At 56.0% G+C, this 14,741-nt stretch overlaps 5 protein-coding genes across 5 annotated transcripts; 3 read left to right on the forward strand and 2 right to left on the reverse strand.

The window, feature by feature from the left end:
• Window positions 1-973: 973 nt before the first annotated feature.
• On the forward strand, window positions 974-2,311 carry CGCA056_v000574 (uncharacterized protein; the record flags this gene model as incomplete). The annotated part of the gene is made up of 2 exons (XM_037315835.1): window positions 974-1,076; window positions 1,143-2,311. 2 exons carry the CDS (start codon window positions 974-976, stop codon window positions 2,309-2,311), a joined length of 1,272 nt encoding a protein of 423 aa, XP_037184632.1.
• A 2,157-nt stretch (window positions 2,312-4,468) lies between these two features.
• On the reverse strand, window positions 4,469-5,917 carry VRP1 (Verprolin; the record flags this gene model as incomplete). The annotated part of the gene is made up of 2 exons (XM_037315836.1): window positions 4,469-5,725; window positions 5,789-5,917. The coding sequence occupies 2 exons, from the start codon at window positions 5,915-5,917 to the stop codon at window positions 4,469-4,471; spliced, it is 1,386 nt and encodes a 461-aa protein (XP_037184631.1).
• Window positions 5,918-7,396: 1,479 nt separating this feature from the next.
• Window positions 7,397-8,707, forward strand: CGCA056_v000576 (uncharacterized protein; the record flags this gene model as incomplete). Its single annotated transcript, XM_037315837.1, has 1 exon — window positions 7,397-8,707. The coding sequence occupies one exon, from the start codon at window positions 7,397-7,399 to the stop codon at window positions 8,705-8,707; it is 1,311 nt and encodes a 436-aa protein (XP_037184630.1).
• A 1,051-nt stretch (window positions 8,708-9,758) lies between these two features.
• Window positions 9,759-10,833, forward strand: CGCA056_v000577 (uncharacterized protein; the record flags this gene model as incomplete). The annotated part of the gene is made up of 4 exons (XM_037315838.1): window positions 9,759-9,922; window positions 9,991-10,263; window positions 10,318-10,467; window positions 10,566-10,833. The coding sequence occupies 4 exons, from the start codon at window positions 9,759-9,761 to the stop codon at window positions 10,831-10,833; spliced, it is 855 nt and encodes a 284-aa protein (XP_037184629.1).
• A 2,400-nt stretch (window positions 10,834-13,233) lies between these two features.
• Window positions 13,234-14,452, reverse strand: CHORD (Cysteine and histidine-rich domain-containing protein; the record flags this gene model as incomplete). Its single annotated transcript, XM_037315839.1, has 2 exons — window positions 13,234-14,093; window positions 14,347-14,452. 2 exons carry the CDS (start codon window positions 14,450-14,452, stop codon window positions 13,234-13,236), a joined length of 966 nt encoding a protein of 321 aa, XP_037184624.1.
• Window positions 14,453-14,741: the final 289 nt, after the last annotated feature.

The raw sequence follows: 14,741 nt of genomic DNA on the forward strand, positions 1-14,741 counted from the left end.
AGTATGGTTTCTCCACTGACGTGCACCTGACCCCGCTACCTCGCAGCACTTGGCGGCCCGGAAGACGTGTGCGGGTGGGATGTTTGGGGGCCGGCAGACGGTACGGGATTCGAGGCACGGTACCGATCATTATGCCTGGCTGCAGCACAACCCAGGTTCTGCGCACTCTGGCGAACAGTATCGCAGCACGCCGTTATAATAGCGTCATGGACCTGCTAATATCCGCACTGTCCTTATCTAGGCTGTTCGCAGCTGGAATGCCTCAGAATCACCTCGGGCGCACCGTCTGATGTCGACGTGATGGCCCAAGCACCTGACACGGTGCGATGGCCGGAATCTACAAGCGCCGACCCAAAGCAGCAGGTCACTCTGCACCACACGGGGGCTGCAGGTGTACATCATCTTCCTGGTCCGCTCCGTTATCCATTTCTCCAAGACTCCAGTCTCTCCAAGTCTCCGCCGTATCGCATGCCTGCTGGATGGAGACTGATCCCCTTCCCCCTCAACCACCACCCCCTACCTACCTAACCTCCTACGTTTACGTGCTGCAACAAAGAGCCAGCCAGCCAGCCAACGGGCAGGGCCTCAACACCATCTCACCGACCCTGCGTGCCTTGGTGAGCTAAGCCATAGTCGAAGCGGTCTGCTGCATCTTTTCTCCTAACTTTCCAACTTCTCCCTTTCCTCCGCTCCTCTGACCTTTGTACACCACGTTTTCTCGAACCATCGTCGACGTCGCGCGAACAGACATCTCGGACCGCGAGCTAAGCATCTCCAGCGTATACTTCTTATCTTGCTTAAAACGCAGGGTTTCGGACGGAGGAAGCGCCTCCCCCCCCCCCCCCCCCCACAGCAGTCCAGCCACATCCCCCGACGTCGACGACAACTTCATCCCTTACGAACCAAGGCCACGAACTTGTTGCTTTTTCATTTTGTTCTGTTTCAACGGCGTCGAAAAATAAGGCATAGCATCATGGATGGACAGCAGCAGCAGCGCGACGAGCGCGCCGGTCAGAACAATAGAGTCCCAGTAAACGGAGCGCAGTCCGTCGCAGGGCCGCGCAGGAGAAATGACGGTCAGTGGCTTGCATCCCAGGGACTCGGTGCAGCTGATGATGAAATACTGACACGACTTGCCTCAGAATCGTGGGTTGAAATCGCGTCGCAGCCGTCTTCGTCTTCGCTCTCGTCCATCGGAGACGAGATCGTCACGACCGGTCTCCGAGTCGGCGGGTCTATGGCCGCTCGCCGACGTCGCTTACATCACCCACCCGCCCCTCGGTCTTTCCATGTCGACCAGACAGCTATCCACGCCGGCACAAGCAGTCAGGAAGAATATGAAGAGAGCGAGAGCGAGGAGGACCGATGTCTGACGAGCTCGACCGAGAACGTGCAACCTTCTGTTCGGGCGCCGTTCCAACAGCAGCAGTCGGCCCAGGTGGAGTCAGAGGACTCGGATGACGGCGATGAGATCGCGACTGCCCTAGGAGCACGCGTTCCCGACGACCCCGTCTTCAGGCCTCACCCAAATGCGTTCTCTCATCCGCCGTCGGGCTTGCACAGGAGTCAGTCCGCCGGCTCGGCCATCCATCAGCACCCGCATAGTGGCGTAAGACCGTCGCTCTCCCACCGGTCCCAGACGAGAGTGCACCGCAGCCCGCCAAACTTCATGTCGCCGGCGTACCAAGCCGACAACGATGCCGCTCTCCGTGCTTCCCTCACCACCCTCCTCTCGTGTGCTGCTGCCGCTCGGGGTCTGCCCAAGTACAAGGACAGTGAGCAGCAGGGCGCACCAGCCGCTACCGGAGTCGGACCTAGTTCTCAGCCTGTAGAACTGAGGCTCATGCCTGAATCTGAACTCATGACTGATAGACAACCACAACCTCAAGGCCCATCACCAGCCAAGACACCTGCTCGGTCACGGACCGCCACATCTTCTACGCCTTCATCACCCAAGAGCGAAGGCGTTGACAAGCACAAGAGGACTTCCTCTTCACAAACTCGCTCGTCGAGGGCGACGAAGAAGAAGAAGGTGGCCGCCGGCGAGGACGCGCTCATCAGCCCGACTTTGCTGACCTGGGTTGTGAGCGCTGGCGTCGTGGTGCTTGTTTCCGTGGTCGGGTTTGGCGCGGGCTATGTGATCGGCCGCGAGGTTGGACGTCAAGAAGTGCTCTCGGCGGCGGGAGCGGGCGTCAACGCCTCGACCGTAGCAGACTCCTCGTCGTGCGGTAGAGAAGTTATTCGTTCTTCCGGCGGTGGCCTTCGTCGCCTCAGGTGGGGTGCGGAGGTTGGCCGAAGCGTTGTTGCTTGATTCAGATTCCAAGATCTCGTCTGAATCATGAGGCGTCGGATACTATTTACGTCCCTATCTCTACCCTTAGTCCGGGGGAATCCGGGGTACGGGGGTGGATTTGATGGGTGTGATGGGTTCCGACATTTTTTCTTGTTCACTTTTTTTTTTTTTTTTTAGCCGGTCTCCATCTCTTTTTCGTCACCAACGGGTTTGAATGCGGGCTGCGACGAATATAGACGATCATCAACCATGGATACCTCTTGCTTCCTATTTTGGGGAAATCGCGGAACATGCCTGACAAACGAAAACGGGGATAGGCGTGGGCGTGTGTTTATGTGTGTTGTGTTCTGCCTGGGTGCGGACATACTCACAACAAGTCATTATTATTCTTCAGCTTCATCTGAAATGATCAACGATCGGGGATTTGGAAAGCCAAGGGGGGCTGGGCAGCATTGGCGTGAAAGCTTTTTTACCCCCCCGTTCTTTCCTTTGCAATTGCTTGTTTTTTCCATCTCTCTCTCTGGTCATCATGGGTCTGGTTTTGAAATTCCGCTGCGATCGCACCCGGGGGATCATCTGCGAAAGGGGGTTGAGGCTTGGCTTCTGGGTTGTCTGTACACCCTTTACCTTGCCCTCAATCTCTTGGCAAAGATGGGCTCTGCGACGCCGGCATACGTGAAACCAACTTCATCTTGCGGGTTAGCTTTAACACGGTTAGTCTAATACAATCGAAGGGCATGGTACGCGGCAGACAACTTCGCTACAAGCACACACATGTGAAAGTGAAAAGGGGAGCATGGGTGAGTGGGTAAAAGAGTTTCGCCCGAACAATCTGATTAGATTTGTTGGCTGTGTTTACGTGATTGTTGCTTGCGTACGTCTGTCTTGTCTCCGCTGCAAGTCAGCAAGCCAAAAATGCAAGAGAGTTTAGTCCATCCTCTGACACACGCAGCCGTGGCTGCAAGGCCAGAGTCACCCGAAACCAGCAACAAGCAAAACCCACATGTGGTGTCGTGTGTCGTTCGCGCAGCCCGGACAGTCCGCAAATTCTGCTTGCTGGCTGGCTGGCCTTGGGCTGCGGGAGGGAAAGGACGGGCAAAAAGTTTCGTTGACAACTCCGTTGACACACGTTCGAAGTTGCTACTCGAAACGAGTTGCCCTTTTGCGAAACTGGCCCGGACGGTTGTGCGGACTCTGCGCGGCCCAGCAACAGCCTCTGCAGAGCACGTGAAGGGCAGGCGGGCAGCAGACAGGGCTGTCAAGTTTTGTCACAGAACTTTTTCGAGACGAGGCGAGGCTTAGACGTCGTCTACCGTAGGAGATGGATCCTTGAGTGGTTCTGGAAGGGCAGATTTTGAAGAGAAAACTTGGACCAACAAGGGCAGTCAGTGAAGACGCAATTGTCTGCCAAGACCAATAGGAACCTCGTCTCATTGTCGGCGTGATACTGAGAAACTTCGTCTCAATTTCGGCGCAAATCTCGTAAAAGCCAGAAATCCGGGATGCGCGAGGCTGTAGACACATCACACGTACGCATTCTTTGCTAGTCAATCTCAGGTATTTTTGGATCCTAAAGTCTTTTGGAATGTCTAGATGGACTCCGCCGATCACAAGTGAACAGACGCCGGGAACCTGTTTGAACCACGGTGATACCATACCCTCCGCATCGCTCGTATGCCTGTAAGCCGTCCTTGATTCCTCCACGCCCCCCGAGACCAATCCCGATGTCGTAGAGATTCCCCAATAGGATCCATCTGGGAACCATGGAACCATGTCACAAGTGAACCATCGTCTTGACCTTGAGAAAGTCACCGACGCCAAGAACCAAGCGATCTAGATGTCGTCTCGGCGATCGTTTCGTTACAACGACGCCCTGCGGACTTTCGGATCATTGAAAGGCTACTCCGCTACGTTTTGATGCAAGGTACTCGCTCTGTGAAGCTATTATTCACAAGATGATGGCTTGCCTAAAATACAGTCATCCTCCTTAACGCCAAGAGGTAATAGTGTTGGAAGAGCGTGGGATGGTCCATGAACGCGTTCCCCCATGCTCGTCGCATGTTCCCTCGGTAGAACACAGCGTACGTAGAGACTCCATCGCAGGCGTTGAGCCATCGTAGTCACCGTGAGGTTTTGCAGGCTGAACACAACTGATCCCCAGTATCATGAACCTCCTTACAATGCGCTTAGGTCGAGGGGAACACTGCTTCCTCTGCCAGCCCTGTAGCGTCTGGGGCCACCGAGAAACTCCCTAGGCTTTGGAAGCATAGCCTCGTCCTGGAACCTCCAACGTGAGTCTTGTACAACGTAACGTCCGCCACCACCACCACCGCCAACCGTACTCAGGCTCGTGGTTGTGTTGGTACGTGAAGGAGGCGGGCTCTTTGCTCCATTAGGGGCAAGAGTAAAGGCGCTAGGGTCGAGCATAGATGAGCGAAGTCCAGATCCGGACCGGGCCCGCGAAGGGGCGGCCGGCGGGGGAGGTGCGGCCGCGGGAGGCGAAGGCGCCGTGGATGGAGGTGGCGGGGGTGCGGCACTGGGTGATGCCTGTCCAGCTGCTCGTAGGGCAGCTTGCATTGCCAGAGGCGAAGGCCCGTTTGATGCGGGTGGAGGAGGTGGAGGTGCTGGAGATCGAGAAGGGGGTGAAGGCGCTGGGGCTCTGGGTGCAGCAGCGGCGGGGGGTGGTGGCGGCGCCGAGGGAGGTGCCGATGGGGGAGGTGCTGGAGCAGCTGATGGAGGAGGCGGGGGAGGGGCTCCAGGAGCTGGAGCACCAGGCAGAGGAGGTGGATTGTTCGATGGAGCTGTAGAGGGCTTTCGAGATGCAGGCAGTGGTGGTGGCTTCTTGCCAATAGGAGGCGGGGGCCCCTTCATGGATGCCGAGGAGCTCGGCCTGGGAACATCGCTGGGTGTCTTTCGCAGATGGGCGATCGATGGTGGTAGTGCTGGAGCACCACCTGGAGGCGGGAGAGGAGGTCTTCCAGGAATAGCTGGCGCCGCACCAGCAGGTGGCTTGGGCGCACCGAAGGAAGGCACCTTTGGCGCGGAAGACGATCGTACGTTGTTCTCGGGATCCGACAGGTATGATGAATCGGCAGCCGCGCCGGTGTCGACAGCACCGCGAGTCTTGCGCAGCTTCGGCATGCCCCCAGCAAATAGTCCAGCTAGTTGCGGTGCGGGTTCCGCAGCTGCCGGTGCCGGAGCACTACCACTCTGATCGCTGTTGCTTCTAGCTCTGTTCCCAGGTACCGGAGGCGCGAGACCTCCTGGAGGTTTGGGTGCACCGCCAAATCCAGGAACTGGGGGCGCACCTCCTATGGGCGGTCCTCCTCCTCCTCCACCGCCTGACACCTTTCCTACAACTGGAGCAGATCTATCGTTCGTGACGGTTTTCTTGAGAGCTTTGCCTTTGGAAATATCGGAGAGAAGGGCACCCTGATGACCACATTAGCAGGCTGTTGTCTGAGCAAAGGGATATCGTCTTGATTGAGGCCATACTCTGTTCGCTCCTCCTCCGGCCGGCCTCGATGGCAGACTGCCTAGTCCTGGAGGTCCCCCGGGCGGAGGCGGAGGCGGAGGACCGCCCATTCCAGGCATCGGAGGCGGCGGGGGAGGTGGAGGAGGCATGTTGAGATCGGTTCGGTCGACTCGGCCGTGTGTGTTTCTTTATTTCGATGGAACGATGAGTGATTTCAAAGAATGAGGGTGGTAGATGGATGTCGCCGATGGCTGGCAGTGAGTGCGTTGTCGATGTCAATAAATGTCGTTGTCGTTTCGTTGTAGTGGACCGGGTTGAACGGAGGCTGGAGCACAGCGGTCGTGTCGACAACAACGGCGATGGAAGAGATGTCGTCGAGATACAGTGCTGTCAGATGACAGGGTACCGTTTCAATAAACGACAAGTGAGGCTCTCGAGGGTCGATCAGTGCATTCCCAGGGGCGATTAGATGATGTTACTCTGGGGTAGCTTTTCAGCCGCGTGGTGTTTCGTCATCCTCGGGCAGTTCTTGGACGTACGCTCGAGATGCGGCGCTGTTGGGCGCTGGCACTGCTACCGTTACAGCATGAGTGGGCTGAGCACCGCTGCCTGGTTCGAGCTACTTCCATTTTTGCGGGTGGACACCGCCAAAGCAAAAGTATCGCACAAGCCCCATCAGCCTGGGGAGTATTTGCAAGTAGCTGTGGCTGGAGAGTACGAATACCTGACGTAGTTGCCCAACGCGGCTTGCAGTAGCATACGCCGTACATGAGAAGAAGGAAAAGAAAGATGCACCAAGAAAATGAGCCGGAATAGAGCCAAGAAGCTTGAGATACACTATGTTCATCTAATCAAACCTAATGCAGTGCTACAGAAAGATCTACAGTCCCAAAGTCTTGGAAAAGAACGGTGTTGAGAAATATGCAGGATAAACTGAAGTTTGGTGAGGCGTGAGGTGCAAGTTCATGGTTGGCGCAGCGGCTGTGGCTGTACCCGAACCACGTTTCTTCGATGACCTACCTCTAGGTACTCAGCCTGCTGTGCGCTAACTGCTGCAGCGCTGACGGACCCCGCTTGGAGGGGCAAGTGCCGGCCTCATTGGTGCGGCGAGCGCTGCCGAAGAGCCTCTCCGAACCTGGAGTGATCGCCTGTGAGATAGGGGCAGGGGGGGTCGATTAGAGCTCCTGCTATTGGGTGGATTGGGCCTACGGGTGGAAATTTTGCAGGAGCTCCCAGCTTGCCCCGGGACGTCCGTCTCCTCGAAAGCTTCACTCTCCTTCGCATTGCACCTGTTACACCAGCTAGGTTACTCGTCGGTCTCCGCGTCGGCCTCCCACTCTTTTGTCCAAGACCCCAAGACGGCCTCTCCCGGGATCTCGCCCAGAGGACGGCTGTTGCCTCACCCGCCCGACGGCCCCTTTGCTTGATTCTCTTGGCTTCGTTTCCACGATTCACAACCCACGACCAACCGCTGTGCTACTTCGAACTACAGCAGCCCTCAGAGACCAGTCGACGACGCTTCCTTTCCCGCTCGCTCGCGCGCTCGACTTCATAGCGTTCTATTCGGTCCGTCGCAGGCCCCTTCTACTACGCCAACGCCCGAATCCTCAGCCTTCTTCGTCACGAAGATGATGCGGACCGCCATCATCCGGCCAGCGGCCGCTCAACCACGATCCCTCTGTCGGTTATGCGTGACCCTATCACGCGCTGGGCAACAGACTCGATTCCTTCATACCGCCAAGCCAAACGTATCTGCGATCGTCTCCTCGCGATCTGCCAAGCTTCACGAGAATACCACATTGAGACGATTTGCTGGGGAAAGCCGCTTCACGAGCACGGTATCTACATCGGGTTTGAGGAGCGATGGTCACGAGAGGCCTGTCGGCACAAGGGCTGTGTCCAAGGAGCTCCCTGACCTGAACAAGCTGGCTGCGATTGTTCAGCAGAGCAAGCAGCGCTTCATGTCGACGGACGGAATTCCTACTCCACAGCTCGTCATCGCAGCCTTGAAAACGTGCCAAGGCGCCGCAAATGCGATTCAACCATATCTATCCAAGTCGGAGATTCGTCCGGCCTCTGCCCTCACGGCGTCGACCGCGTCAAATCTGCTATCCCTGGACTCGAACTCGACTGCAGCTAATTCTGGTAGCACGTCGATCCCGTCAGTCTCCGTCAAGGATACAGTCGACACAATCTCCGAGTCAGCATACCAAATTATCGCACACCCCACCGTTTCCATTGGTCCCCAGGTCTTGGAGCTGTACGTAAACATCCAAGCTAGGCTTGGCAGGCCCGAGACACTACCCCAAGTTTTCGAATTGTATGCATCAAAGCCCAAACCCAAGGCAGTCGAGGGTTCAATCACCTACGTACAGCAGAACCCAAAGCGAGCAGACAAGGCCATCGAGGCAGCTGTCGCCGAAACAGCTCTGGGGGCCGCCATCGACGCCAAGAATCTGGACGCTGCAGTTGGCATCGTTGAGGCCTGCTATGCGACACAAGCATTCTACCGGCAGAAGCTTCTGCGGAAGGCGCTTCTGCCCGCCTCGGCCGTGGTTGCGGCCCCAATTGGGGTCTACGCTCTAGCCTCCAATCTCTCGGCATTCCAGAACACAATGGAGCCCGTGACAGCCACCAAATTCGCCTTTGTTGCTATCCTGGCTTATCTGGGCTTCACTGGCACAATCGGTGTGGTTGCGAGGACCACTGTCAACGATCACATGCGACGTGTTACTTGGGCTCCAGGTATCCCGCTGCACCAGCGCTGGATTCGCGAGGAGGAGCGCGCTGCCATGGATGACATTGCATGCGCGTGGGGTTACAAGGAGAAATGGAGGCACGGTGAAGAGGGTGGCATCGAGTGGGACTCTCTAAGAGAGTATCTTGGTCTGAAGGGTATGATGCTCGACAGAGTTGAGCTGATGGAGGGAATGAGTTGAGTTGAGAATGTGTTGAGGGTTCGTTCATGAGACGTGCGGGGTGGCTTTTCGCACCGACGGCGGCCTCGGGCGCCATTGGACGGAGTCAGTTAGTGGACCAGGGAAGCTCGACTTGTCGTCGAGCTCAGAGAACCATGGGCGGTTTTCTGAGCGTCGAGTCTGAACGTCGTTGCTAAGCCCCCCCTAGTCCGGAGAATAATGCGACCTCCGACCAATCCAAATCCACAATCGGCCGTCACCAGGACCCGCCTACAGATCGGCAATCTACGTCTTATCCCGCGCATCTTGCCAAGAGACTGCCCAGACATCGCCCAGACAGCATCGCCATCCACATGCGGATCACCGCAAGCCCAGGTCGACAACGCTGTCACTGTCATCTTGTTTCAAGCGCTATTCCTAGCCTTCCTCCGCACTCGACTCAGCATCAGTGCATCATTGGTGACAAGATGAGTTTGACGATGGATCCACCGGTTGGTGCAGGTGGTCGTCGACTGAAAAATGGAGGCGGGTCTAAAGATGACGGCGCAAAGTTGAGTTGCAGTAGCGTCTGGCAGCTCGTGAGCGTTGTTCTTGTGCCCATGTCAACTCTGAGCCAATCTTGCAATCGCAATCTACTTGACAAGCCTCTCTGGAGCTTTGTCTTTCTATCCCCACCCGTCCGTCCCCAAGCCTCTGTAGGAGCACACACCGGGGTGGCCCTTCGGTAGTTGTAGGACCACGACGACCCCTGCCCGCCATCAGATTGTGAAAACACCCCCCTGCCGCACACACGCAAGCCTGGGCAAGTCCGCCCCATGCTAGAATAACCCTGCGGATCGGTGACTTTACAAAACGAGTCCTTCCTACTTGGTATAAAGAAGCAGAGCCTCTTGCATCACTATTTGTCAAAGTGTCAGTACCATCAGCCTTCTGTCATCCGGAACCACCAGACGACATCGAAAGAAGACTTTCATATACAACTTGAACACCAGTGTCAACAGCAACACACAGTAGAATTGGACTACGCTCAACCTGAACAACGACACAACTTGCCGCCAGACCGTTGCCCAAGATGGTTGCCAACGAAGAAGACTTCACGCCTTATGACCCTATTCGATGCGCACACTACGCCCGTTTTGCTTCACATCTTGACAGATGGCAATTCGATCTCCTTTACTGGCTCCTCTTCGTCTTCAACTTGTTCATTCTGTTTCTTGCAGCATGGGGGTACACTCGGTAAGATCTCCGCAACGCCGTTGTAATCACGGTCTTTTCTCAAACTGTCTCACTGACCAACTGTTCAGGACGTTAGACGCCGTTGCGGACCTGCCACCGACAGACTCAAAACGAAAGCAGGCAATTAGACGGTGTATCTGGTTCAGTTTGGGATGCGTGTGTGTCTCTTTGGTAACGGTCATCATGGAGGTTTTCACTTTGATGGCCTTGCAGTTCTGCGACGGAGAGGATCTCATGTCACTTTACTGGTCAACTTTCACCATGATCCAGGTCGGATCTCTCATTGCCGTGTGCGGAGTCATTTTGGCTCTGGTTCACTCGTTGAGACAACGAAGAAACCCGTATGTCACCTCTTTGGCTACTGTCTACACTGTTCATTTACTAACGACTTACAGACCTTGGGCTCTGGCTCTCGGCACACCGGTTCTCGTCATCGCAGGCTTGTTCCACTACCTTCACGGCTGCATCACTAGGAGGGTCAAGAGGGCCGCCAATGCTAGGAAGAGGAAGATGAGCGACGCCAACACGTTGCCAATGAGCCAAGTGTAAGTGCAATCTCAAAAATTTTCACCTGGCAGGCATCGTGGCTGCCCGATGATACCTGCCAAGGGAGAAAAACGATCCGTGCTAACACGCCCTCCAGAAACACCATTCAAGCTGAAGCCTCTGATGAGGACGAGGGTATTCAGGGAGCCGAGATTATCGGGCTCACAATGGACGGCGGCCCAATCATCCACTTCAAGGACGCCGTGCCCTATAGCATGCCCGACTCGAGCGAGATCATTGGGCGCTGCTCCAACGACAAGCCTATTGTTGTCTGCCGGCGCGATGGCTTCCAGCTAATCTACAACGGCACGGACTCGAGAGCGCCATCCCCTAATCCGGCTACCAAGCCTGGTGCCAGTGGTTGAGGCGGCGACGACGGGTCCGTTACATCCCGCGGCGGCAGGCCCCACCCTTGCATCGGTGCGGCGAAGTCAAAGGCAAAATAGGTCACAGTCTAGATCCCGCCAGATCGACCAGCATACGGCAACCCCCACGTCATAACACCAGGCACGAACGAGCAGAGTCCCTGCAATCGGGACCGCCATAACGCCTCTACTACGGCACGCTGCACTTTCAGCTACGCATACACTGGAGAACTATGACTCTACAGACTCCGAGACGCCCGTTTCCGCCCGGAGCGGCATAGCCCTCATTCCCCACCCGCTGTCTGCAGCCACCTCTACCTGTCCCTTTTGGGTTTATGGATTCTCCCTTTCTCGGCGCCTTGGCAGAAACATCCCTGTCGTTTTACTTTCTTGCGCGGGCGGCCCTACGAATACAGAACCACCAGCAACGGAGAAGCGCCAGCCTCTACCACCGGCTACTAAGGCGGCTGGGCAGCGAACCCAGCTGCTACCGTACGGGCCGCCCAGCCTCTTAGCCCGGACACGTCCTCCCGCACTAGCTGGCAAAGCCACTACCACCTGACTACCGGGCGGGCGCCGGAATGACGGTCTCCAGAAGACGGACTCTTGGTGGCAACAGCAAGCGGAGCACCAGGCCGATCATTGACGGCTGCGAAGGGGACCTCGTCTCCTTGCGGATTCCGGCCGAGGCGGGATGATGATGTCCGTCTTTCCCATCACCCCGACCGGTTCCAGCTTTCTTCACTTTTTTTTCCTTTTACACGCCTGTCCTCTTTTTTGGCTTTTCTTGGCGGATACTCTCTTCTGCATGTCTTTTTCGCCGGCTTTCTTGGCACCCCTTTTCTCCTCTCATTCTTATGTGTATGTTTTGTTATGCTCCTGAATCCACATTGCGGGCTTGGCGTTATGGGAGATGCACTGGCGGGCTATGGACGGGAGTCAGAGTGTGAGTGGAGAGGGAGAAAGACTGGAAAGAAAGGGAAAAGACGGGAGGGAATGGCCCTTCGGAGACGGTTGGAGTAGGGGTGTGCACGCATGTGTCGAAGTGTGCTGTGCGCACCATTATCCGTGCTCTTGTAATGATCCCTGTGGCACGGGCGAGTGGGTTGAAATTGAATAAAAAAAGTTTACTTTCCACACGGGTTTCTGTCTAAGTGCATCAGGCCGCTACACGAGCCAAGACTTGTTGGCGCGTCAGTTGGTTATCACAAAAGTCGAACCCCTGACTCTGATCAGCTTTCCTTTTTGTTTTTCGTTACCATTAGACGGGGAGGTTTTCCGTCAGCCAGCCTCCAGGGGTGTTGTCACTAGCGTCGGCATTAGTTCTTCTTGGGCCCTACGAGAATTGAAAACGGGACACGGGTTGGGCAGAGAACAACGGACTCCGGGTGGCTCCTGTTGTAACATTGTCACATGCCGTCACTTCTCACCGGAGTTCTCTCTCTGGACATGGGTCATTGACAAAATGAGACTAGGCTTGGACGATGAGAAGACGGAAATCGGATAAGCCGCGAGTTCACATTTCTCGGCACTCATTTGCAACGGAAAGGAATGTTGAAGCGTAGTGGTAGCGTGCGTTGTGCGTTGTCATGTGGCTAAGAGGAAACCGTCACCGCGCAAAAGCCAATGGTTCGAATGCCAAGTCTTTTGGGTCGTGATCATCGTCATCTCAACAACCGTGATGATGCTGAGAGTAGTGTGAGAGACAGAAGGAGTAAAGAGAGGCTGGAGAGGACGAGCGCGCGCACGGAAGGAGGGCTTGCTTGTGTGGTCCTTTCAGGGTCCGTGGCTTTTGCTCCTGTTCTTGGCATCACTTATCACCGCTCGGGGCCTCAGGGCCTGGATTGCGTACATCATCACAAAGTCTGCAGTGTTCGAGCTGGCCGCAATCAGTCTTGTTGGTTCAACGAAGTTTTCCAAAACATGTTTCTCCCGCTAGCCCCGAAAAGATCGAGTCGATGGACGAGGCCGTGCAACGTGCTGCGGGCACATGTTCTTGGCCAAGAGTGAAATGAAACACGCAGAGATAGGACAAACGCAGATCACATACACAGCCCACCATCGTAGCGGTAGAATGTTTTTTTCAGTTATCTCGGATTTTCTTCCTTGTTTTACGGTTTCTTGGATTACCGCAGACACCGCGTCCTTCCCGCGGGCGGGACACCATGTCTCACATGCCTAACTAGAGGTATCTTGCGTGCTTTTCCTTTTTCTTTATGCCAAATGATGACGGGATAATGTATGCTGAACACCCCTTTATCTCTCCCGCCTCTTATCCTTCTCGCTGACGGTGTTTTCCCACCCCCTTTTTTTTTCCCTGATACATCCGTATGAATGCTATTCCGGGTCTGATATGGCAGGAAACGGTCAAGTCTGTAGCTGGGTCATGTGCTATAACGGCTATTGCAAGCGCCCCGCCTTGCCGATTTGTAATATCTCACCAGTGAGACGGTCGTCACTGCGCAGGACCGGCCACGACTCGCCGCCGGCCTTGGCGAGAGTCACCTCAAGCTTAGTGCCGAGGACCTTGAAGGTGGACTTTTCCGCATCAATGGGCGCGAACAGAGGCACCTCGGCGGTGTAGCGCTTAGGCGGTGAGTCGGAAGTAGGCAAGTCAAGCGCGATGGACTGCGACTTGAACTCAATCTTGGCAGAGTCCTTGACGATCTTCTTGAGGAAGAAGGAGGCGATAACAGTAGAGGGAGTCTGGTAAAAATCGTTGCGAACAGTGTCAAGCTTCTCCTCGCCTCCATTGGCGGCGGCTCCCTTCTTCTTACCGCTGCCGATGAACAAGTGACGGTTCTTGGTCTTGCAACCCTCAATCTTCATGAACTGGTCAAACTCAAGCACGCGGCGCTTGCAGCAGCTGTAGCCCTTGGAACCCTCGTGGAAGATGGGGACGCCAGGGTGGTGGAAACAGGACTCTGCATCACGGGAGGAGCCCTTGCGGTAGGTGGCCGAGCAGGCCTTGCGGCGGCAGGTCGCGCCATCGGCAATCTCGAGGGAGGCGTCATCGGACTCGGACTCCGGGGGTGGAGGAGGAGGAGAGGGAGCGGCCTGGGCCTGGGTCTGGGAGAGGGGCTTGCGCGCCGGGGCCGGTGCCGATGCGAGCTTGTCGAGGAGGGCGGCCGCAGCGGCGTCTTCCTTCTTCTTCTCGATCTGGGGTGGCAGGTCGGTTGTAGAGTGCTTGCCGGTTGTGCAGGGGGGGATGGTCATAAACTCCTCAAAGGTAAGGACGCGGGGCTTGCAGCATTTCCAACCTGGCAGTGATTTGCAATTAGCTTGTGTGTTACAATCGACGACATTATTGGGAGGAGGGAGGCTAAGCAAGGGATGCGAAAGGTTCGGAAAGCTTCAATTGGGCGGGAGGATGGGGGGAAGAGGGTGATCCCTATCCCAGTTCACGGGACAAGAACGGGAGCGATGGGAGTCTCCATTGAAATGACGAAGTGTAAAATAAAGGTAAGATGAAATCGGCAGTGCGGTGTTGCATGGTAAGCGGAAAGTGAGTACCTTTCTGGCCTTCGTGGAAGATGGGAGGGCCGGGGTGGTAGACGCATGGCTCCTCTGCATCGGTGTAGACCTTGCCGCAGCCTTGGTGGACGCACTTCTCCGCCATGGTGTGGGATGGCTCGCTGTCGTTTTCGCGTGTTTGTTTGGGATTTGATGATGTTGCGATCGGGAGTCCGTAAGTAAGCCTGAAGGAGGGAGCTGGATCGCGAAAGGAGAACAAGAAAGAAAGTAAATCCAGAAGCGACAAGTGGTGACGTTTGAGGGAAGGAAAGGCACGCTGGCGGCGGGCGGGTCCTGCTTGTTTGTAAATTGCTCGAAAGGAGCCCCCGTAAAGTGGAAGGTGAGGGGCAGTCGTGGCCGACGTCGATGTCGTCGCTTCGGTGGAGGGGTTGCTA

Source organism: Colletotrichum aenigma (assembly GCF_013390185.1).
Source record: "Colletotrichum aenigma strain Cg56 chromosome Unknown KSG_Cg56_contig01, whole genome shotgun sequence".
Taxonomy (NCBI): Eukaryota; Fungi; Ascomycota; class Sordariomycetes; order Glomerellales; family Glomerellaceae; genus Colletotrichum; species Colletotrichum aenigma.